The sequence below is a fragment of the Symphalangus syndactylus genome, chromosome 8 (genome assembly GCF_028878055.3).
Source record: "Symphalangus syndactylus isolate Jambi chromosome 8, NHGRI_mSymSyn1-v2.1_pri, whole genome shotgun sequence".
In the NCBI taxonomy this organism is placed as follows: Eukaryota; Metazoa; Chordata; class Mammalia; order Primates; family Hylobatidae; genus Symphalangus; species Symphalangus syndactylus.
Window position 1 is genome coordinate 25276551 of NC_072430.2, and position 24990 is coordinate 25301540.

Consider the following 24990-nt stretch of genomic DNA (forward strand, 5'->3'; position numbering starts at 1 on the left):
TTGTCTGTAGGTTTTCTCTTCACTCTTGTTAATTGTGTTTTTGCTGTGCAGAAGATTTTTAGTTACAATCCCATTTGTCTACTTTTGCTTTTTTGCCTGTGCTTGTGGGGTCATATCCAAGAAATCATTGCCCAGATAAATGTAGTGTTTTCCCCCATGTTTTCTTTTAGTAGTTTTACAGTTTCAGGTCTTATGTTTAATTCTTTAATCTTTTGAGGTGATTTTTATATATGGGATGAGATAAGGGTCTAATTCTATTCTTCTGCATATGGATAATCAGTTTCTCAAATAATATTTATTGAAGAAACTGTTCTTTCCCCATTGTGTATTTTTGGCATCTTTGTTGAAAATAAGTTGACCATGAATGTGCAAGTTTATTTCTGGGATCTCTATCTTATTCCATTGGTCAATGTGTCTGTTTTTATGCTGTACCATGCTGTTTTGATTACTATTAAATATATTTTGAAATCAGGTAATGTGATACCTCTAGCTTTGTTCTTTTTGTTCAACATTGCTTTGGCTATTGGGGATCTTTTGTGGTTCCATAGAAATTTTAGGATTTTTTTTCTATTTATGTAAAAATGTGATTGGAATTTTGACATTGATTGTACCACATCTGTAGATCACTTTTGGTAGTATGGACATTTTAACAATATTAATTCTTTCAATCCATGAACATGGGATATCTTCACATTCATTTGTGTCTTCTTGAACTTCTTTCATCAATATTTTATACTTTTCAGTGTGCCGATCTTTCACCTCATTGGTTAAATTACTCCTAAGTATTTTTATGCTATTATAAATGGGATTTTCTTAATTTTTTGATACTTCTTTGTTACTGTATGATGCTACTGATTTTTGTTATTAATTTTTTATCCTACAACTTTATTTAATTTGTTCATTAGTTCTAACAGTTTTTTATGGAGTTTTTAAGGTTTTCAAATATAAGATTATGTCATCTGCAAACAAAGACATTTTAGCTTCTTCCTTTCCAATTTGGATGCCTTCTGTTTCTTTCTCTTGCCTGATTGCTCTAGCTAGGACTTTTAGTGCTATGTTGAATAAAAGTGATGAGAGTGGACATCCTTGTCTTCTTCTTGATCTTAGAGGAAAAACTTTCAACTTTTCACCATTGTGTATGATGTTAGCTGTGGGCTTGGCTTGTATTACCTTTACTGTATTGAGAAACATTCCTACCAACAGTGTAAAAGTGTTCCTATTTCTCCACAGCCTCTCCAGCACCTGTTGTTTCCTGACTTTTTAATGATCACCATTCTAACTGGTGTGAGATAGTATCTCATTGTGGTTTTGATTTGCATTTCTCTGATGGCCAGTGATGATGAGCATTTTTTCATGTGTCTTTTGGCTGCATAAATGTCTTCTTTTGAGAAGTGTCTGTTCATATCCTTCGCCCAGTTGTTGATGGGGTTGTTTGTTTTTTTCTTGTAAATTTGTTTGAGTTCATTGTAGATTCTGGATATTAGCCCTTTGTCAGATGAGTAGATTGCAAAAATTTTCTCCCATTCTGTAGGTTGCCTGTTCACTCTGATGGTAGTTCCTTTTGCTGTGCAGAAGCTCTTTAGTTTAATTAGATCCCATTTGTCAATTTTGGCTTTTGTTGCCATTGCTTTTGGTGTTTAGACATGAAGTCCTTGCCCATGCCTATGTCCTGAATGGTATTGCCTAGGTTTTCTTCTAGGGTTTTTATGGTTTTAGGTCTAACATTTAAGTCTTTAATCCATCTTGAATTAATTTTTATATAAGGTGTAAGGAAGGGATCCAGTTTCAGCTTTCTACATATGGCTAGCCAGTTTTCCCAGCACCATTTATTAAATAGGAAATCTTTTCCCCATTTCTTGTTTTTGTCAGGTTTGTCAAAGATCAGATGGTTGTAAATATGCGGCATTATTTCTGAGGGCTCTGTTCTGTTCCATTGGTCTATATCACTGTTTTGGTACCAATACTATGCAGAAACATTCCTTCTATACCTAATTTGTTGATAGTTATTTTTGATAATGAAGAAATGTTGAATTTTGTAAAAAATTATGTGTTTTTATATCTTCAAGTTTTTCTGTTTTTTTTAATCATACTTTATACTGCATGTTTTTTTTTCTTTTTCTGTTTTTATTTTTTCAATAGGAGCTTTCTGTCATCCTGTTCCAATCTAGATTGGTTACTCTCTAGTTTTGCTACTCTGTTGTCTTCCCAGAATTTAACTATCTTCTGGGTTGTCTCCAATTCTTTCTGGGTTCCATGTCTTTGGTTTTGCTGGAATTCCTCAGATAACTTCCCAAGAATAATTCATTGGATATAAATTTCTAAGTCCTAGTAGTATCAATTAGAAAATGCAGTAAAAGTAGACTTTAAAAAGGAATTTATTTGGAAGATAATGGGGTGCTCACAGACTCAGAGATTATGGATGAACCCAGTTCAGAAAAGATAAAGGTTAGGCAGCTCCAGTGGGGGATATAGCAAAAAGTGCGTATTAATCTTGTTTGGAATCTGCCACAAGAATCAACTCTCACTATCATCAGTCTTTTGATCACCATGCTCAGGATTCCCACTCCAGGAGAGGGGACACTACTTGTTCTGGCTTGGATCATATGCTTGCTACTTGGCTATGGAAAGGCAGGGTACCTTGATTAACAGTCCCACAAGACTACAAAGGGAGGGCAAGTCCTCCAAAATAAAAAACTTACTGTCGAAGACTGGTGGAATGGATGCTGATCAGCCAAAATACAACCTATGGTCATTATACTTTGCATGAGTAAAATGTCTTTATTTTGTTCTCATACTTTCTTTGATTGATTATAGAATTATAGATTGAGATCATTTATTTTTCCTTTAGGACTCTGAAAGCATTGCTCCCATTTTCTTCCTTCATTCAATATTGCAGATAAGGACTCATGCCAGTCTGATTCTGTTCCTTTAGTAGGAACTTCTCTCTAGAAGTTTTTGAGAACCTTTATCCTTGTTCTGAAATTTCATAAGGTGTGACCCGGTATGAACTTTTTCTATTCTTCATATTGGCATTCTTTAAATATTTTCAGTCTGTATACTTGTGCTTTCTTTAGTTTGCGGAAGATGTTGGATTTTCTTTTCCTGTTGTCTGTACTTACTACTTTTTCTCTGATACTTTTATCTTTTTCCTTATTTAGTGGTGTTCTCTTGATGGTCTCCATTCTTCTCCTTCATGATCTTTATTATGTTTGTGGTCAAAACTATTTTCTTTTGGGCACCTTGATATTTAATCTTTATCTTACTTAATGAGATTATTTTGTCTTTTTCTTCCATTTCCTGAGTCTGGTCAACTCTCATTCCATATCTTCCTATTTGTTCTATGTTCTATTCTGAGTTATTTTGAACTAATTATTCAAGGTGATTTAAAAAATATGAATATTATTATTTGAACGTACTTAATTCAGGTTGAAGTGTCAGTTTTCTCTAGCTGGGTCTTGCTCTGTCACTCAGGCTGAAGTGCAGTGGTGTGATCATGACTCACTGCAGCTTCAACCTCCTGGGCTCAAGCTATCTTCCTGCCTCAGCCTCCCAAGCAGCAAGCAGCCAGGACTATAGGCATGTACCACCATGCCTGGCTAAGTTTTTTTTTTTTTAGACGGGGTCTTGCTCTATTGCCCAGGCTGGAGTGCAGTGGGGCGATCTAGGCTCACTGCAACCTCCACCACCTAAGTTCAAGTGATTCTTCTGCCTCAGCCTCCTGAGTAGCTGGGACTACAGGTGTGCACCACCATGCCTGGCTAATTATTTGTATTTTTAGTAGAGAAGGGGTTTCACCATGTTAGCCAGGATGGTCTCGATCTCCTGACCTTGTGATCCACCCACCTCGGCCTCCCAAAGTGCTGGGATTGCAGGCGTGAGCCACTGCACCTGGCTAGCTAAGTTTTTCAATTATTTTGTAGAGATGGACTCTCACTGTGTTGCTGGGACTGATCTTGAACTCCTGGGCTTAAGTGATCCTCCCACCTGGACCTCCCAAAGTGCTGAGATTTGCAGGCATGAACCACTGTGCCCAGACTCATTTCTACCCTCTAATAGCTTTGTATGATACTGCCTGTCATTTTGTGTTCATTTTGGAATGCCATTCTTTTTTCTCTTGTTTTGGAGAAGCCTGAAGGTAAGGGGCAGAATTTGAGCGTGTACCTAGGCTTCCTAATTCAAAGGCATCCTTTTCTGTTGTTACAGTAAAGTTCAATTTTTGTACATGGAAGTTTTGTGGGTTGAGTAGGTGTGTTTTCCCAGCTTCTGGTTCTCTTTTCTTTCTGTATGACCTTTAATTTTTATTGCTTGCTTGCTTTTTTCTTCACCATCAAACATCTAAAAATTTCTCCCTCTTCCAAAACATCTACCTCTCCTTTAGAATGATGCTTTCCTAAACTGCATGAAGATTTTCAAGGCAGTGTTCTAGTCCACCAGTTCTCAACCCCATTGTCAGTATATTTCCTCTTTTAGGCAGAACTCTATTAGAGAAAATTTAATCCGGATTCCACTGCTGCTCCACTGCTGCTGTCCTCTGTTCTTTTCCACACAACCTCTACCCGACTTCACTTTGGTATGGACTCTGGAGTTGATCCCTCTGGTTTCATATGCTGCTTTTCCTACTTATATGTAAGTTAAAGTTGTTAGTAATCTCTGCCTCCCAGTTGTGCTATGAGTTGTTTTATTAATTCTCCTCTTATTATAGGACTTTTAAAAGAATATATGGAGAAATTAAGTTTTAAGTGGCCACCATCTATGTTACATAAGGCTTCCTTCCTTCCTTCCTTCCTTCCTTCCTTCCTTCCTTTCTTCTTTCTTTCTTTCTTTCTTTCTTTCTTTCTTTCTTTCTTTCTTTCTTTCTTTTTCTTTCTTTCTTTCTTTTTGAGACAGATCTCGTTCTGTTGCCTAAGCTGGAGTGCAGTGACATGATCTCAGCTCACTGCAACCTCCGCCTACTGGGTTCAAGTGATTCTCCTGCCCTTAGCCTACTGAGTAGCTGGGACTACAGGCATGTGCCATCACGTCCAGCTAATTTTTGTATTTTTAGTAGAGAAGAGTTTCACCATGTTGGCCAGGCTGGTCTTGAACTCCTGGCCTCAAGTTACCTGCCTGTCTCGGCCTCCCAAAGTGCTGGGATTACAAGTGTGAGCCACCGCACCCAGCCAGGTTTTCTATATTTATTAAAGAAAAAAAAAAAAAAAGACTGGCCAAACTCCCAAAACTATGGCTTCTAAATACTATTTTCCAGGAAGAGGAATCAGAATTATATAGAGAAATGACTGAGTCCATGTCTGGGGCAGGAAATGTAGAAGGTGAGCCTAGAGTATCTTGTCTTATAAGGAAAGAAGGAAACTGTCAAAAATGACTAGAGGCATGTCAAAAAGACTCAGACGCGAACTTCAGAAGGACCATACCTGTTAAAATTAGACACCTTGAGCATCAATAAGGATAATAACCATAATGATAGAAATACATTAAATATATTTAAATGGAAACCTGTGAGTTCATAATGATAACAAAAATGAACTTTATTGGTTACCTCTATGAGGATGCTAGGGAATCAATTCATTATTTTCAAAATGGTAAATGAAGGAAAAGAATGAAGCATTTGTCTTTTCTTAGGAATTGTACCTCTGAGTAACCAAATAGTGGATGCATGAAAAGTTATCTTTATAAAAGTATTCCAACTAATAAGTGAAGAAGAAATGATAATATATCACCACTCTGCAGCCTCTAATGAATTTAACAGAGTTAGGTAATAAATGATGGATGCTACATCAGAAAAAGAGAGCTAACCACACCTTAGGTGCCTCCTGATGGAAGTACCCAACACCACCTATGAAATGTTATTGACAAAAAAAAATTAAACCTGCATCTGATCAAGCCTCTAAATCTACTTAACAATTTACAGAACAATATGATAAACTTATGATGTAAAAAGATACCATAATGATGCACTCAGCAAAATCCAAACTGTGAGAAACACATTACAACTAACTTCTTCTTTAATGAGTTTCAAGGAAAACGTGAGAGAAAAAAAATGATGGGGTGAAGGGAGAGGTGAAAGGAAAATTACTTGTAGATTTTGACACCTCAGAGATACATCAACCAGTGGCAAAGTTTGAACCTTATTGAATCCTGATTCATACAACTATAAAAAATTTTGTGAATGAGGTAACTGAGGAAATATAAACAGGCACTGGGTAGATATCTGGGACTTACTATTATTTTTAGGTGTTAAATTGTATTGTGGTTTTCTTTTCTTTAAAAAAAAGTCATTTTCTCTTAGAAATACATACTGAAATATATACAGTTGTCCAGGATATCTTCAAAGTAATCCTGCAGGCTGGGTGCAGTGGCTCATGCCTATAATCCCAGCACTTTGATAGACCAAGGCAGACAGATCACTTGAGGCCAGGAGTTTGAGACCATCCTGACCAACATGGAGAAACTCCATCTTTACTAAAAATTAGCTGGGCATGGTGGCGCACACCTGTAATCCCAGTTACTTGGGAGGCTGAGGCAAGAAAATCTCTTGAATTCAGGAGGTGGATGGTTTCAGTGAGCCGGGATCAGACCACTGCATTCCAGCCTGGGTGACAGAGCGAGACTGTGCCTCAGAAAAAACCACCACCACCAGCAAAAAACAACAAAATAATACTAGAGGAGGAAGTGAGTGAAAGAGAGTATAGATGAAACAAGACTGAAGGTAGGCAATTGCACAAAATAGAATATATATGCTATAATATATATAATGTATAGTTCTCTCTACTTTTCCCCCAATGTTTGGCACATCCCATAATAAAAAGTTATTAAAAACTGGGGGTGATTTTAATCTTGGATGACTGAAACATCCTCATTATCTTAGTCTTTGAACTTTTTGAGTCTTTAAAATTTCTCACATAAAAAGGATAAGAAGGCCATGCGTGGTGGCTCATGCCTATAATCTCAGCATTTTAGGAGGCCGAGGCAAGCAGATGACCTGAGGTCAGGAGTTCAAGACCAGCCTGGCCAACATGGTGAAACCCTGTCTCTACTGAAAATACAAAAATTATCTGGGCGTGGTGGCGCACGCCTGTAATCCCAGCTACTCAGGAGGCTGAGGCATGAGAATCACTTGCACCCGGGAGGCAGAGGTTGCGGTGAGCCGAGATTGCGCCACTGCACTCCAGCCTGGATGACAGAGATGAGACTCCATCTCAGAACAATAAATAAATTAATTAATTAATTAAATAAAGACAAGAAAAATTTATAAATAAAATTGTTAAATGACAAATTGAGTTAAATATTTACATTAAATATTGCAAGGGGTTATTTTACCATTTCACAAGTAAAACACTAAATTTCCAGTAGACTAACAATGACTGAAAGAAGGACGTATAAATGCAGAAGAAACAGACTCGAGAAATGTCAAGATGTCCACAGTGGCTATATCTGGTTGTTGATTTATGGATAATTGATTTCTCTATACTTGTTTTTATTTTTCACACATAATAAGCCCTGTTATAGCCAGCAAAAAATTACAAAAAAGTCAAAGTCATCTTTCTTTCAATCAGCCTGTTGCCTTGCCCGCTATCCTCCTGACTAGATGGAAGCCCAGTGCATAATTTATTTTTCAGGGAGAAGAACCCCTTTCATTCCACTGTGACAGATAAATCACCTACTGTGGGAGTAGTCTTGGTACTCACATCAAAGTGTAATTCATCAGTGACTGTGATTGAAAGCAGATCCTTTACTCTTTCGTAAGTTAGGAAACGTCATGTGGGGGTAAATGAGGAAAAGAAAACTAAGGGGTTGCTGGGGAGAAAGAAGGCAAATATCACCTGCTTCATCATTCTTTTTACAGCTCTCAATGTGTACCTTCAGTATTGCTCAGACTTTTTTTTAATGTGTAGCCGTGTTGCTATGGTAACTGAAAGCTACATCTTCTTCCATAAAAGCTTTATTGCCTTCCCTAGTGGGAAACAGGCAACAAAAAAAGAGAGCTCCAAGTTTCTGGGAACTGAGGCTTTATAAGGAGATATATTTTTTGTGTTTTGCACACTGTTTCAGGTTCTTCTTTAGGTCAAGGTCACCAGAAAGGGTGAGAGAAATATATTTCTGATGCGGGCTCTTCCAGGAATAGATTAAACCCAGATACCAGATGTATTTCAGGATATGAGGGTAAAGCAGGTTTTACATGGCTATGTGAAGGGACTTCTGAAGGACAACCTGAGTATAAAACAGGTTTTATTATTATCATTATCAAAAAGTATGTGTCAGCCTCTGTGACCATTCATGACTAGTCAGGGCGCTGGGTAAGACAGAAAGGTTCAAGCTCAGCTCACTCGGTACTCAGTCAAAGGCAGCCTTAGTGAGCACATACAACCACATCAAGGACAGTCACACATGAATACGGAGGACAAACTGGCATGCCGTTCGGTCTCACTGTTTCCATGCATCCACAGCTCATTCCTAACTTTGTGCTTTGTATATTTGCTTGTCTTGTTTACCTGTCAATAAGGCCTTCTCTATTTTTTTAAGTCCCACTCTTACTTCAAGACCCAGTTATGAAGCTCCTTCTCTTTGAGAGATTGCCTCCTTTTAAACCTCATTGTATGCAGTTACCATGAGCTTTTAGCATTTATGTTTTTCCCCAGGCATTCAATGATCATATGATAATTGAAGTATTTTATAGATAATCATATGTAGGTTTCTGATCCTTCCTAGATGAATGTTATATTAAAGATGGAAGGTTTGGAGAAACTCTACCTTTCATCAGTTTTTAAAGAAAATAGCCTGTGGTGCTCTGAAAGAGGCAGTTAGTTGGAAATTCCAACTGCCTGTCCTTTAGATTTTCTAAGCATGCTTCTGTACTTGGTAGCTGCTGATTGGCTGTTACCAAAGGTGACTAGAGTGCTAAGCCAGTCAACAGGGAAAACTCAGCTCCTGACTTTGGATCTTTCTTCTCAGCCTGTATAGAAGAAAACTTAGAAAAAATATAAAAAAGAAAAACACAACTAGTTGGGCATCTCCTAAAGAGGTAATTACACTAAAAAATATTAAAATAAGGACCCTGCTAGAGTATGAATTTATAGTGTGATCACTATTCCATAATAATTGAGTAACTATAAATGAACCAACTGGGGGAGGAGATAGCTTCCTTCAGTGGGGCAATTCCCAATGTTTATTTGGTGCCAGAGAAGAGAAAATGCCCAGATACGTGACTTGTATCCAATAATTATGTAAAACTTACAATAATTACAAAGGAATGATAACTGGGGGTAATTTAACTGCTAAGAAGTTCAGTAGGGGAGTGTGATGAGGATAAGGAAGTTGCTACAGTGTATAGAGATATGGAATTCAGAGGTAATACTTGTCAAGTGCTTATTCTGTATAGAATAATTGTTAGATGTTTTAAGGTATTTTTCATTCTCACAACAACACTGTGAAGTGCCTGTTATCCCCATTTTACTGAATAGAATATGAACTCCAAGAAGTTAAATAGCTTGCTAAAAATCAAATATTTCGATGGACAGAGTTCATCTTAGGCTGAAGTCTATGTCTTTACTCTAACCATGAGCTGAAAGTTGAAAGAAGATAGTATCAAATAAGGAAAAGTTGTAATATTGAAGGGAAAATAAGAAGAACGAGACTGGAACTGTGTCCCAAAGCGTTAAAGAAACCAGTAGGTAGCAGAAATTCTTGAGCTTGCAGGATGGCAGATAAGAAAGCCTGCAGAACAAGCTTGCTGACATTAAAACCAGAATTTCCACCATGTGCTTCATACTAACTCTCTCGAATTTGCACAGGTGACCCATGAAGAGGCATAAAGATTCTAATAATGGTGTTATGTCATTTAATTTGAATGTTTAGCAAAGTGATATAAGATTTTTCTGGTAAAGGGACTATTTTCAGAGTTTAACTGTGATAATGTCTCCACTTAATGTTAAATTCGTTCTTACGCCAGAAATATTCTTGAGCATTGCACCATGCTGACAGAATTTTAATCTACTATTTGTTTCCTCTTACCCTGTGAAAACAAGTTATTTTCTCAGATGATTTTTAAAAATGCACTAAAAACCTTCAGTTCTCCCCTGTTAATGTGATAAGAATGAATTCAAAAAAAATCAAACTGTTTGAGCTTTCTATTGTCAATTAAATGTATTTAATAAGCAACTCAGTTTTGATGAAGGAAAAACACCAGTTACATTTAATTTACTCAGCAGTTGTCAGGAACTGCACAAAGATCTGAGAGTTTATTCCACTTTGAGTTGACAAATTAGTCTGTTCCTGTTTTCTTGGATGCTGGCAAAAGACACAAGACTCCTAGGTCAGAGACAAAGGACTTTATTACTAATAGCAAAAGCAGTAGCCAGAGTGTCCACAGGTTGCTCATTCCAGTACCCCCTGTCCCCCAGGTTCCTTAGAGGTGAAATTCATCATGGATGCTGTGTTAGTTTGCTAGGGCTGCCATAACAAAGGGCCATACACTGGGTGGCTTAAACAACAGAAATTTATTTTCTCATAGTTCTAGAGGCTAGAAATCTGAGATCAAGTTGTCGGTAGGGTTAATTCCTTCTGGGGGCCATGAGGAAGGATCTGTTCGTGCCTCTCTCCTGAGTTTATAGGTGGCTGTCTTCTTCCTGTATCTTCCCTTCATCTTCCCTCTGAATGTCTTCCCTCTGTGTCTTCACTTCACCCCCCCATGTCCAAATTTCCTCTTCTCTGAGGACACCAGTCCTATTGGATGAGGGCCCACCCTGATGACTTCATTTTCACTTCATCACCTCTTTAAAAATTCCATCTCCAAACATGAATGCCTTCTGAGGTACAGGTGGTTATGACTTCAACTTCAGAATGTTGGGGGTAGAAAATTGAGCCCATAACAGATGCTTATACACATAGTGGAGTGCATTACAGGAGAGGTACAGTGAGATTAGGCGATTCACCATGGAAACAAGCCTGCTATTGTCTGGGGTGCCTTACCTCATCCCTCAAGGCTGGTGGCTACAAAACACAAGCCTGAGATGAACACCATCCAGGGCCTTGCATTCTTGGCACACTCAACGAGAATGTGCAGGGAAACTTAGGACCATGTGAACTGTCTTCCCAAAAGCAATGTCATCAAAATATTAGATTAAGTTACAGCTGTATCATCCTCAGAGTCTTCATCAATTCGGGCTCTGTTTTACATAGCTGTATAGTTGATCTCACCTCTCCAAAAGTTACCTACACTGAAGGAAAACCTGAGCCACATCTCTTTTTCTAGTTTGTAATAATTATACCTATAAATTTACCTTTAATACCAAGTAGGGAGTAAATTTAGAGCTTAGTCAACTGTTGTGTTGTCTGCTTTTGTCACACAGTGTGAAATATTAAGAATATTGAGATTATTTATTTACTATTTTGCAGTTGTTTATAGCAAAAGGAATTCAGAAATATGTTCAGAGTAATTGAGTGAAAATAATTCTTATTTATTCCAACAGATGGAATCGCCACTTATATATGTTTCAGTTTTGCTTTTGAACATATTTGAATTTTCATCAGGAATAGTATATAATAAAGGTAAGTTTCAGACTGTCTTACTCTCTATTTCCTTCTCAGGAGTTCTTATTTGTGTCGCTTCCTTATTTACAGCAAAAAATTTTTTCTTTTAGTATTTCTTCTTTAACTTATCTTCCAATTGTTCCCCAATATTGTCAATTATACTCTGGGCTAGAGGCTTCTAATATCCCGAGTACCTAGGATTACAGGTGCCCACCACCACGCCTGGCTAATTTTTGTATTTTTAGTAGAGATGGGGTTTCACCCATCTTGGCCAGGCTGGTCTTGAACTCCTGACCTCGTGATTCCCCTGCCTTGGCCTCCCAAGGTGCTGAGATTACAGGCATGAGCCACTGTACCTGGCCGATGGCATGAGATTTTATCACACTACTCAGAACAGTGCACAATGTAAAACTTATAAATTGCTTATTTCTGCAAGTTTCCACTTTATGTTTTTGGACTATGCTTGGCTACAGGTAACTGAAATTGTGGAAAGTGAGATCACAGAAAAAGGGGGACTGTTGTGGTTGTATAACTGTGAATAAGGCAATGACTGAATTTCATAAATGGCATTTTTTTTTCTGTACATTTGTCCCACAGTGGATTTTTATTGTAGTCAGAGCAGGCATTCCATTGGTGGTTACACTTGTGTGGTTTTCCTTTATATCATGATTCTTGTTAAAGAAGTCACATACTGTTGAAAGTATAACTTCTCTGGCACATCTTTCCTTTAGAAGCTTGCAGAAGAGTAATTTTCTGTGTTTTATTATTATAACGGAATCTAGCAAACTCTGTAATCTGAGACTTTCTAGGCAAAGGGGTCCGTGGAGGGAAAGTTAGAAAAGTTGGAAATTGTTTCTCTGTCTCTCCCTATGGCATCTCTGCCTCTGCTTTTACCACCCAAGCCCAGAAGATCCTGTTGATATGAGTACATAATTCGCAAAATGATACCAAAGTGCAGAGGACAAATCAACTAGTTGCAATGAGACAAGTGTTAGAAAAAACTCTTTGGCCAGGTGCAGTGGCTCACACCTGTAATCCCAGCACTTTGGGCGGCTGAGGCAGGAGGATACCTTGAGCCCAGGAGTTGGAGACCAGCCTGGGCAACATGGCAAAACCTCTTCTCTATAAAAAATACAAAATTTAGCCAGGTGTGATGGTGCTCACCTGCAGTCCCAGCCACTTAGGAGGCCGAGGTGGGAGGATCGCTTGAGCCCCAGGAGGCAGAAGTTGCATTGAGCCAAGATCATTCCACTACACTCCAGCCTGGGTGACAGAGCAACACCCTATATCAAACAAACAAACAAACAAAAACAATTTGTATTTGAACTGGATCTTAAAATGTATTAAAATTTGAGGCGGAAAATGGAAGTAGAGAGAACCTCATGCATTTCAGAGGTGATGGACGAGGTTATGTGCAGGGCAGACTGAAAAAATGGGCTTAACTATTGAAAGAGTGTCTAGCGGGATAAAGAGAGGATGTCCCTTAGAGAAACAACTCGGTTCCAGTCTGGCCCACTGTTGTTAGTCATATGATGTTTGAGCTTGATTTCCTCTTCCTTTTTTTTTTTTGGTAAATGTCTTTTTTTTTTTTATACTTTAAGTTTTAGGGTACCTGTGCTCAATGTGCAGGTTTGTTACATATGTATCCATGTGCCATGTTGGTGTGCCACACCCATTAACTCGTCATTTAGCATTAGGTATATCTCCTAATGCTGTCCCTCCCCCACCCCACCCCACAACAGTCCCCGGAGTGTGATGTTCCCCTTCTTGTGTCCATGTGTTCTCATTGTTCAATTCCCACCTATGAGTGAGAACATGATTTCCTCTTCTTTAAAGAGGAGACAGTAATATATATGGCACAAGGTATTGTGGGAATTTCATAAAATAACATCTAAATCCAGCTCAACCTATTTGAGCTTTAATGGCTCAAAGTATGTTATTCAAAGAAGTTAGTTTCCTTCTGTTTAGTGTCTCACCATTTAAGGAGTTTAATTCATGAGGTAAGGGTGTGTCAGTGAAGATTTTTAAGCAGAGAAGTGATTTGGACTTCACAATCAAATTATAGCTTTAAAAAAATGGGTCTGATAGCATTGTCAAGTATGGGCAAAGTGATTGTATAAGTTGAAAGTACTTTGAAAACTGTTTAACATTATAACCTCCAGAAATATTTGTATATTTTGCATATTTGTGATACTTGTAAAGATATGTTTACTTACAGAATTTCAAGATAGCATTGAAATCATTACATTATACAAACAGAACGAGTAACATTCAATTATAAATTAAATTTATTTTTGCCTCCTATTTAAATCCAATCTTTGGCATGGTTCTTCCTCTGTCACTGGATGAATGTTTGCGCCAGAACCAAGACTTTTTTGGTTACAATTGGATGATTCACACAGTTCTTCTAGAACAATAAACTCTGGAGAATATGAGGGACAGGAGAAATGGATCAGGGAGGGGCTGAGAAACTACCTGTTGGGCACTGTGCTCACTACCTGGGAGACAGATTCATTTGTACTCCAAAACTTAGCATACAAAATATACTTTTGTAACAAGCCTGCACATGTTCCCCTTGAGCCAAAAATCAGTTCTCTGAGCATTTGAAATTTTAAAACACTTTTGCATTGTAATTGTTGTAATTAAAATATCCAAGCCCATGTACAAGTCAAATTTAACTCTTATTTTATAATTGAAACTTCTTCCCTGTTTCCTGTCTGGGCCTGTGCTGGTGGGAAGCCTATAGGTGAGAAGAAAGGCTAAGATCAACTTTTCCTTCTCTCCACTTAGTGTTTAGATTCCTTTTCATTGTCTCATCAACTTTAGGTTTTGACCCTTCTTGCTCCAGCGTTGTAGAAAGGGAGGAAATAGCACAGTTCTGCCCTAACTGGGTCTGAGGGCACCATCTGACATTTGCACTTTCAAGTTCCAGCAGATGTGTAAAGCTGACCCTTGATCTCTGGGCACTTGAATGAGTCCTTCATAGCCCCTTCTCCTCCCTCACATTACCGGGAATCTCTCATATACAGTTCTTCTAACAAAGGCAAAAACTTCTTCATTCCCACTGGTCACTTATTTCTTTGTCTATGCCTTCAAATTCTTTTTGCTGAGAGCCAGTTGCCGCTCAGAGAGACCTTTGAGGACAGGAACCTAGATGACCCTAAGCTAGTTCTTTTTCACCAGTGACCTATATCTGGACCACAGGAAGCATTCATCCATCTTTTGCCCCAGTAAATTTTGGTTGTGCAGGACTCTTAATGAAACGGGAGAGTTCCCTGGCCCCTCTTGCAGGACATACAGAGGTGTGGCTGTTCTGGCACTCGAACCCCTTACGGGATTGGAAGCATGCAGATGGGCAGGTGCAGGAGCCGGACGAGCACACCTGGGCTCTGCCTCCATGGCAGCATCCACAGGTGGGAGCCTGTGACTCCTGAAGCCCAAGTGGGTGTGTGTTACAGTGTGCCCTGTTAGCCTTGCTGTCCACGGACGGTTTAAGTGTTTACCAGCTCAGTGCCTTCTTGGTACCCAGGTTCTTGTCCGGCATCCAGGAATAATCAGTTTGCACATGGACTTGAAGGATGAATGCAGGGGTTTTACTGAATGGCCTGAGGTGGCTCTCAGCAGGACAGATGACGAGCTAGAAGGGGGATGGTGTGGGAAGATGATCTTCCCCTGGATTTTGGCCTCTCCGACCATCCCCAGCGGAACTCCTCTTGGCATTTAGATGCTCCTTCTCTTCTCTCTGCTGTTCTTTTGCTCTTCTGTTCATCTCCTTGCTTACCTACTAGTCTGCTCTGAGGCCTGGGGTCTGGGGTTTATATGAGTGTAGGATAGGGGCCATGGTGGGCCAAAAGGCAACTTTTGGGCACAAAAACGGAAATGCCTGTTTTCATTAGGGCTGTGGGTTTCCAGGCTTGAGGATGGGACCTTTGCCTCTTCTACCCAGTATTTCTGTCTCCTGTCTGTATCATTAACATACCCATCTCTTTCTCAACGAACCATATCCTGTTCTCTCCACCAAATCATCTCTTGCCTTCTAGATTTTCTAAGCAGGAGTCTGAGTTTGCGCCCCAAACTGCAGGGATACATTGTACTTTTCTCAGTGTGCCCATCAGACCCTCTTGCCTCAGACATAAGGTAAGTAAGTAGAAGGGGTCCTTCTCCTAACATCTTCATTCAGTACCTTTCTATCAAAACACAAATTCTCTCTGCAGTCCCCGATTCTGGATCCTTCTATACCCTCAAGGTGAGGTGTTGCAGTGTCAAGAACTGGTTTTTGTCTACCTCTAAAAATTTGGTGTCATGGTCTAGTATGAGTTATATTAGTGCTTCAGCCAAACCTTCCCTTTTTAAACATGCCTTATATCATATGTGTAAAAAGAAAAACAAGGTGGAAAATTTGAATTTTACCTGAAGTGAATTTAAAATGTGCAATTATAATTCTTATTCCTTAAAAATATTTTGTCAGTTTTAGAAACATGGTACTTTTTATGGACAGTCTTCTATCAGTGATCTAATATATGTATTTTTTTTATTATTTAGGTGATACAGAGAAACGCTTTGCATGTTCTGACAAAGGGTTCCCTCAAGAGAATGAAATAATCAAGTTGTATCTTTTCTTAGAAAACTTGGTAAGGTCCACTAATAGCATGTGTTATAACCCTTCACGTTCCTTTAAAGTCCATGTGTAAACCCAATAGCATTGTATTCTTTCCAAATACCCTCTACTATGTTCAGACTTGGGGAGGAAAAATTCTATATAAATAATAATTTTTTCTATCTTCGCTAGTGTATGTCTACTTGGAGCAGGTAAAATACTTCACTTAGCCATAGAGCATCCTGGGTGTTTTTGCTTTTATTCTTTCTTTTTTAAAAATGATGCCTCCTCCCTCCCCTTTTTAGTGGAGTTGATTTGTCCTTTTGAAGCCTGACAGATGTAGCCTATTAGAGAAGGAAAGCTACCTCACATGACCTTGAAAATCTGTCTCGCCTTTGTATAACAAGTACCACATTGAAGTTGTCATTTTGGGTAAGGAACGATATGATCCTTTGATTCAAATAATGGGAGACTTTTTAAAAACATACACAACAGAGTAAAATAAAGCATGCTATCAAGATCATGCAGCAAATACTAACAAAAATATGTGTTAATAAAAGATGCACAGATTGTCTAAACATCTATGATAAATATATATAATAAAAACAAAGAAAAAGACTCCATGAGAACAAATGCATTTATTCCTAAGCCTGCTTTGACTTAGGTCACAATTCCCTCTTGATATACTTAAATATATATTTAAGCTTTGTATATACAACTATTGAGAAGTGTATGCTCTCTGAGCCAGAAATGGATTTCTGATTTGTTGTTATATGTTATGGAAGAAGAATGGGCTTTGGAAGAAGATGGACTTACAGAGCTGGGGTCCAGTCTTGGTTCTGCCATTTATGGTCTGTGTGTCCTGGGGCAGGTTACCTAAACTCTCTGACCCTCAGTTCTTCTTCTAAAAAGGGAATTATAACCTACTTTTTGGATAGTTGTAGTATAGTAGTTCTAGCAGCAGTAGTATTAGAAGTGATAGCTAACATTTATAAAGTGTTTATGTGTATCAGGCATTTTTAAAAAATGTTTAATGTTCATTATGACATTTAATCTATACATTTAATCTTCTGTGAGGAAAGTACTATTTTTTTTTCACTGATAACCCTGTGAAAAATTGTACTGCCTTCCCAAACTCCTGCAATCTCAACCTCCCTTCCCTGCTTCGTTCTTATAATGTATTCTATATTTATTTCATTTTTTCTATCTTTTCCTTCATTCTCTACCAATCCATCCACCAATCTCTCCATCCAGTTTGTCTACCTGCCAATCTCCATTAGGATGTTAATTCCACAGGGGCAGAGAGTTCTGTCTGTTTTATTCACATCTACATTCCTAGCACCATTCATAGGAAGGGCTCAGTAGATATTTTTGGAATGAATGTATTTCCCCATTTTTTAGATTAGGGAAACTAAAACTCAGATAGGGAACTTGCCCAAAGTGATCTTAAGTACTAGAAGAACTAATTGAAATAAAGCTCTTGGTATCTGTCTCATGTTAGTTTTCAGGAAAATCCACCATTTCTGATCGCTACATTTCCATATGCCTTCTCAAAACTAGGAAATATCCAGTAAAGATGCAGTAAAATGGGCTTTGCTTTATATAGTTGCTTCCTTTTTTATTTAGACGCAAAATAACAATTTTAATAAAATTGGAATTTCTATTTGTGATAACATATTGCTTTGAGTCTATGTTTACTACATGTAATAATAATGACCATTTCTATGATAGAAAAGACTATTACTAAAATGAAACCTTTATGATGCTAGCGTAATAGGTTACTGAGTTCTGAAAGTATACTTTTATAAATATATATATTTTTTCCTAACTAGAGACTGGAATTACTAATCACTTTTAGATTAACTAACTTGTGTGTCTGCATCAAGTGGTTACTAGTTGTTGTTTTTTTTTTCTTGCTCTTTCCTAAAGAAAATCCAGTGTTTCTTCCAAACTGAAAATGAAATTGCATCAAAGGGAATGCTAAGTGTCTTCACATCAGGAGGACTTGCTCCCAGCTTAGGAATCATGAATAGTACATATAATGGCATCTTCCACTTTAATTTAACGTTGGTAATTACATTTTATCTTATTCTGTGGTATGTTATTAACAAGAAGCATACTCTTCCTTATAGGATGTATTTTTTAAAAAATAGGTAGCTGAGTAATATTACATCTATGTATGTTTTAAGCCCAATGATAGTGTTAAAGTTTTTGCTTTAAACAGTCATATATTTTTAAATAAATTAAAGAAGAAGAAATAGTTGTACCCTTTACCTACATATTTATTATTTATACTGTCCTTCATTCTTTCCTGCAGATATAAGTTGCCATCTGATGTCAATTTCTTTTAGCATTTCTTACAGTGCAGAACTGCTGGCAAATAATTCTCTGGGGTTTTTTCCTCCTAAAAATGTCTTTATTTCACCTCTTTTTTGGCAACAACTTTATTAAGATATAATTCCATACAGTTCACTCATTTAAAGTGTGTACTTAAATGGTTTTTAGTATATTCATAGAGTTGTGCAACCATCACTACTAATTCCAGAATACTTTAGTCACTCCAAAAGTGATGAAAGTGACAGTCTATAACTATTAGCAGTCACTCCCAATCCCCCCTCCACTCCCCAGCCCTAGACAACCACTAATCTTTCCGTTTCTATAGATTTTCTAATTCTGAACATTTTATGTAAATGAAACATATATATGTAGTGTTCATGACTGGGTTCTTTCAGTTAGCATATGTTTCAGTTAGCATAATATGGTCAAATAATATCGCATTATGTAAATACCACATTTTGTTTATCCATTTATTAGTTGATGAACCTTTGGGCTATTCCCACTTTTTGGCTCTTATGAATAATGCTGCTGTGAACATTTGTGTGAAAATTTTTGTGTGGAAATATGTTTTCATTTTTCTTAGCTAAATGGCCAGGGATGGAATTGTTGGATCATATGATAACTCCATGTTTGACCTTTTGAGGAAATGCCAGACTGTTTTCTAAAGTGGTTGTACTATTTTACATTCTCACTAGCAGCTTGTTAGAATTCCAATTTCTTTTCTTTCTTTCTTTTTTGTTTAGAGACAGGGTCTTTCTGTGTTGCCCAGGCAGGATTTGAACTCCTGGGCTAAAGTGCCCAGAAGTTCTGCCTCAGCCTCCTGAGTAGCCAGGACTACAAGTGCACACCACCACACCTGGGTTAAGGTTCCCGTTTCTCCACATCCTTACCAAGGCTTGGTTTTGTCTTTTTTTTTTTTTTTTTTTAGACAGAGTCTCACTCTGTCACCCAGGCTGGAGTGCAGTGGTGTGATCTCGGCTCACTGCAAGCTCCGCCTCCTGGGTTCACGCCATTCTCCTGCCTCAGCCTCCGGAGTAGCTGGGACTACAGGCACCTGCCACTGCGCCTGGCTAATTTTTTGTATTTTTAGTAGAGAACGGGGTTTCACCGTGTTAGCCAGGATGGTCTCGATCTCCTGACCTTGTGATCTGCCAGCCTCAGCCTCCCAAAGTGCTGGGATTACAGGCATGAGCCACCATGCCCGGCCTTTATTTGTCTTTTTAAAAATAACCATCCTAGTAGGTATAAAGTGCTATCTCATAATTTTGATTTTAATTTCCCTAATGACTAATGATGTCGAGTATCTTTTCATGTACTTATTAGTCCCTTGAATATGTTCTTTGGAGAAATATCTATTCAAATTATTTGCCTATTTTTAGTTGGGGTATTTGTCTTTTTGATTTATAAAAGTTCTGTATAGATTCTAGATACAAGTCTCTTATCAGACATATGATTTGCAAATATTTTCTCTCATTCTATGCATTGTCTTTTCGCTTTATAGTGTCCTTTGATACACAAAAGTTTTTCTTAATGAAGTCCGCTGTATCTATTTTTTTTCTTGTTGCTTGTGCTTTTGGTGTCATGTGTAGAAAACCATTGCCTGACTCAAGGTTGTGACATTTTACCCCACATGTTTTCTTCTAGGAGGTTGATAATTTACCTTTTACATTTAGATCTTGGATCCATTTTGAGTTCATTTTGTATTCGATGTGAGATAAGAGTCCTTACTCATTCTTTGGCATGTGAATATCCAGCCGTCCTAGCATGACTTGCGGAAAAGACTGTTCTTCTTCTCCTATTGAATTGTTTTGGCACTTTTGTTGAAAATAAGGTGACCATAAATGGGACAGTTTATTTCTGGATTCTCAATTTTATTGCATTGATCCACATGTCTATCTTTATGCTAATATCATATTGTCTTGATATTGTTGCTTTGTACTACAGTTTGAAATCAGGAAGCATGAATCTTCCAACTTTGTTCTTCTTTTTCAAGATTATTTTTGCTGGTCTGAGTTACCATATGAATTTTAGGATAAGCTTGCCAATTTCTACAAAGTAGCCATCTGGGATTCTGATATAGACTGTATTGAATCTGTACATACATTTGGGTAGTATTGCCATTTTACTAATATTAAGTCTTTCAATCTATGAACATGGATGTCTCTCCATTTATTTAGATCTTTAATTTCTTTCAACAATGTTTTATGTTTTCAGAGTATAAGTTTTATGCTTCTTTTGTTAAATTTATTTCTAATATTTTATTCTTTTTTATGTTGTAAAGGGAATTGCTTTCTTAATCTCATTTTCAGATTGTTCACTGCAAGTACATAGAAATATAATAATTGATTTTTTATATGTTGATCTAGTATCCTGTAGCCTTGCTAAACTTGTTTGTAAGATCTAACAGGTTTTTAGTGGTCAACTGAAATTTTGAAGCATAGTTTTGTCAAACATAAAATTTCTGGTTGACTTCACTTTATTTCAGCATTTTGAATATTTTATTCTAATGTCATCTGACACCTTTGCTTCTGAATAAGTAGTCAGCTGTTAATTTTACGATTGTCTCCTGTATGTAATATGTTATTTTTCTCTGGATGCTTTTAAGATTTTTCTCTTTGGATTTACCCAAGTAAGGTTCCCTGGGCTTCTAGAATTGTAAGTTTAGCAAATTTGGAATGTTTCCAGCCATTATTTCTTCAAAAGAAGAATTGTACCACAGGTCTCTAAGATCTTACCTGTGGTTTTGGCAGCTGAAATCGCTACTCAATTCTTTTAGCTTGCACTGCTAGTTTTTACAAACTGGTCTTCTGGGGGTGTCCTTTGCACCTTTATTGCCCAAGAATTTGGTCACAGTTTATATTTAAATCTCAGAGATTACCATTCTTGCAGTTTCCTTATTCCTGGAATTTTCCTCTTAATATCCCAAATGCTCTGTCAACCTCAAGCTCTGTCTCTGACATGTCATGCCAGTAAATACTTCAACTTTGTGCTACCTAAGCTTGGCTGTACAGAGTTCCACAATGTGGCTATATTATACACAACTGATGACTATTTTCATTATTTCCAATGTTCAGCCATTACAATGATGCAAAATTATTCTTGAACACATTTTATTTCACACATATGTGAGCATAATGTAGGAAAAATTCCTAACAGTGAAATTTCTAGGTAAAAGGTATATATATTGGATGTTTTAAATTATCTTTTAAAAAGGTAGTGTAGAATGTGATGTGTTGTTATTCACGTTGTAAAACATTGTTTTCTGATGTCTTCTTTATTCAAGTTCAGTGATCGGATTTTGTGGTTGGTTGATATTCCTAGAGAAAACATCACACAAAGCACAGGTAAGAGTGATCTGAATTAACTCTTTTACCCCTGGGTCTGGATTTATCAAATAAAAAGAACAAAAAGAATTTATTATCTTAAAAATGATTTGTTATGTCATGTAAATCCCCCATGTGGTATTTGGGACATACTTACTAAAAATTATCTGTGGTTTATCTGAATTTTAAATTTGACTGGGATACTGTATTTTACCTGACAGTCCTATTATACGTAGATTGTTTTGACATATACAACATTTATATTATCCTTTATTTAAAATAAACTCATTTCTTAGAACTTGGAAATTGTAGTATTAATATGGGTACTAATTTATTTTACTGAAGATGAATCATTAATTTTAATATGTTATAAGCTATAGATATGATGTGTTATTTTATTATGGAATCTATTAAGTATTTTGTGGCAGTGTAGCATCATATGCTACTGTATATACCTAGATGAAAAGAGGAGAAAAGTCAAATTCCAGGAACTGTGAGTATTGATCTAGTGAACTGACCTAGTAGATCTCTAGGCATGAGACACATTCCCAGAGGTTAAAAATGGTGGAAGATTTGTTGTTTTAATATGATAGGTGCATTAAACAAAACCAATTTGACTTCACTTAAGGAAAAAGAAGAAATTTATTTTAGTCATGGAACCCAAAGACAAAAATGCGCCATCTTATAGGAAGGAATTAGAAATAAGAAATGGAAAACCATCAAGAACTGAGGGAATACTTTCACCCTGTTTGTCTGTCTTATCTGTATTTTCTGTAAATCTATATTTATATTTCTTTTTTTGTAGACAGGCTTTCTAAAGTTGCCTCATTACAGTTGAATTTTATATATCTTTCTTATGAGTCAGCCCAATTCCAAATTCCCAGGACAGTATCTTCAGTTGACCCATTGTTGATCCAGCATCCATCTGTGCACCAAGCAAATATGGATTGGGAGAGTGGGATGGGGGAACCATACAGGCCAACCCCTCTTGGTATTGGAGTAAAGGATATTCCAAACTGTGTCCTATAGAATGAATGCAAGGCAAGGTGAGGGTAAGTTAGAGATGATGGAAAAGATTCTGTAGATTAAAAAAGTGTCAAAGATAAAAGTCTGCAATAGATGCCCCAGTGCCGTAACATCTGGCATAGATTGTATCACTATCTTTACCCTTTATTCAACTTTTTTTCAAATTAATTTTCTTATTGGAGCTATCTGTGATTTTTAAAGGAATTTATCTTGAAAACTGTACTCTTATTTTCGATGTAGCCTAACTCATTAATATAATGATGGAATGTTATTCCAGAAGCTTAGCATAATATTGACATTCATTTGACCATCGAAGAAGTGAAGATCACATGTTATTTTTACTTCTACTCTTTATGTACGAAGTTTAATTTTAGAAAAGCATTGATTCTAAACTTACCCAGACAGGAACAAAGATGATACGAGAACTTAAGGATTTTAGAAAAAGACCAAATTAGCTCTTCCTCTCCTGATACAACTCCCTGGACTGAGTAAAAAGAAATATCTTTGTGCTAGTACTGTAATAGGAGGGGATGGTTTATGTAGATAGTAATATGCTAAAAATCAGGGGAAAAATGTTCAGAGGTAAGGAGATCATATTTGTTCATTCACTTTTTCCTCCTTAATCATACTTTATTTACTGCTATAGTGTGAATATAAGTATTATGAGTATATGTAAAATCTTGGGAATATATTTGAGTATATGTAAAATCTTGGGAATATATTTGAGTGTATGTAAAATCTTGGGAATATATTTGAGTGTATGTAAAATCTTGGGAAAAGTAGGTTAGGCAACATCAACAACAGAGGTAGTAAAATAGTCATTGTAGTGGCAGTAGAAATAGCAGGCAGCATTTATTGAATTCTTATTATATGTCAGCACTGCTCTAAATGCTCTATCTATGTTAGTTCATTTATTCCCAACTATGTGGTAGATACTATCATTATCTTCATTTTCAGATGATTTAACTGAGGCCCATGGAGTTGTATGGAAATTTAGAGATGACTAGGTGGTGAAAGCAGTTTGAAATGTGAACTACATATAATTGTTGAAAGTAAACAGCCCCTCCTTGATTTACACTACATAATTTGCTCCTTTTTTTCATTTTAAAATAAGGTATAATTTGCATTCTATGAAACATATCCTTTTTGGTGTCCAGTTCTATGGATTTTGACAAATGTATACAACTGCGGTCACTGCAGTCAAGACATAGAACAGTTCCATCAGGCAATAAAATCACTCCACCCATATTCAACCCTTCTCCATCTCCCAGTCCCTGGCAACCACTGTTCTGTTCTCTGTTCCTGTTGTTTTGTCTATTCCAGGGTCATATAAATGGAATCATAACCTATACAGCCTTTGAGTCTGGCTTCTTTCACTTAGCTAATTCATTGGAGATTTGTCTATGTTATGGTCTCTCTAGTGTTCTTGTTGGGTAGTATTTTTTGGTGTGGATAGTTAATTTTGTTGAAGGGCATTTGGGTTTTTCTAGTTTTTGACAATTATGAGTAAAGCTACTGCAAACAATCTCATACAGGTTTTTGTGTGAACATAAATTTTTGTTGCATTTAGCTAATACCAAGTAGTAGGATTACTGTGTTGTATGATAAGTGTAAGCTTAACTTTATAAGAAAAACTGTCAAACGATTTCCCAAAGTGGCTTTATCATTCTGCATTCTGACTACCAGGTGATCTGCATCCATGCCAGAGCTTAGTGTATGTGTGTGTGTGTGTGTGTGTGTGTGTGTGTGTATGCTTGTAAATATGTATGCATATATGTATGTATAGACATATTTTTTAAATTTTTAGCCATTCTCAAAAAAAATGTAGTGGCATTTAATTGTGTGGTTTTTTGTTTGTTTGTTTGGGTTTTTTTGAGATGACATCTGCTCTGTCACCCAGGTTGGAGTGCAATGGCGCAATCTCAGCTCACTGCAGCCTCCACCTCCTGCGTTCAAGTGATTCTCCTGCCTCAGCCTCCTGAATAGCCAGGATTACAGATACGCACCACCAGGCCCGGCTAATTTTTTGTATTTTTAGTAGAAACAGGGTTTCGCCATGTTGACCAGTCTGGTCTCAGGTGATCCACTGGCCTCACCCTCCCAAAGTGCTGGGATTACAGGCATGAGCCACCGTGCCCAGGCTAATTGCGGTTTTAATTTGCATTTTTCTAACAACTAATG

At 37.2% G+C, this 24990-nt stretch overlaps 1 protein-coding gene across 1 annotated transcript in view; it reads left to right on the forward strand.

Moving 5' to 3' along the window:
- Nucleotides 1–24990, forward strand: part of CATSPERB (cation channel sperm associated auxiliary subunit beta) — a 209974-nt gene that overhangs the window by 40976 nt on the left and 144008 nt on the right. Inside the window, exons 3-6 of the mRNA XM_055288401.2 lie at nt 11466–11544; nt 16069–16157; nt 18053–18193; nt 21744–21804. Coding sequence (XP_055144376.1) covers nt 11466–11544; nt 16069–16157; nt 18053–18193; nt 21744–21804 — 370 coding nt within the window. The remainder of the gene's footprint in view (nt 1–11465; nt 11545–16068; nt 16158–18052; nt 18194–21743; nt 21805–24990) is intronic.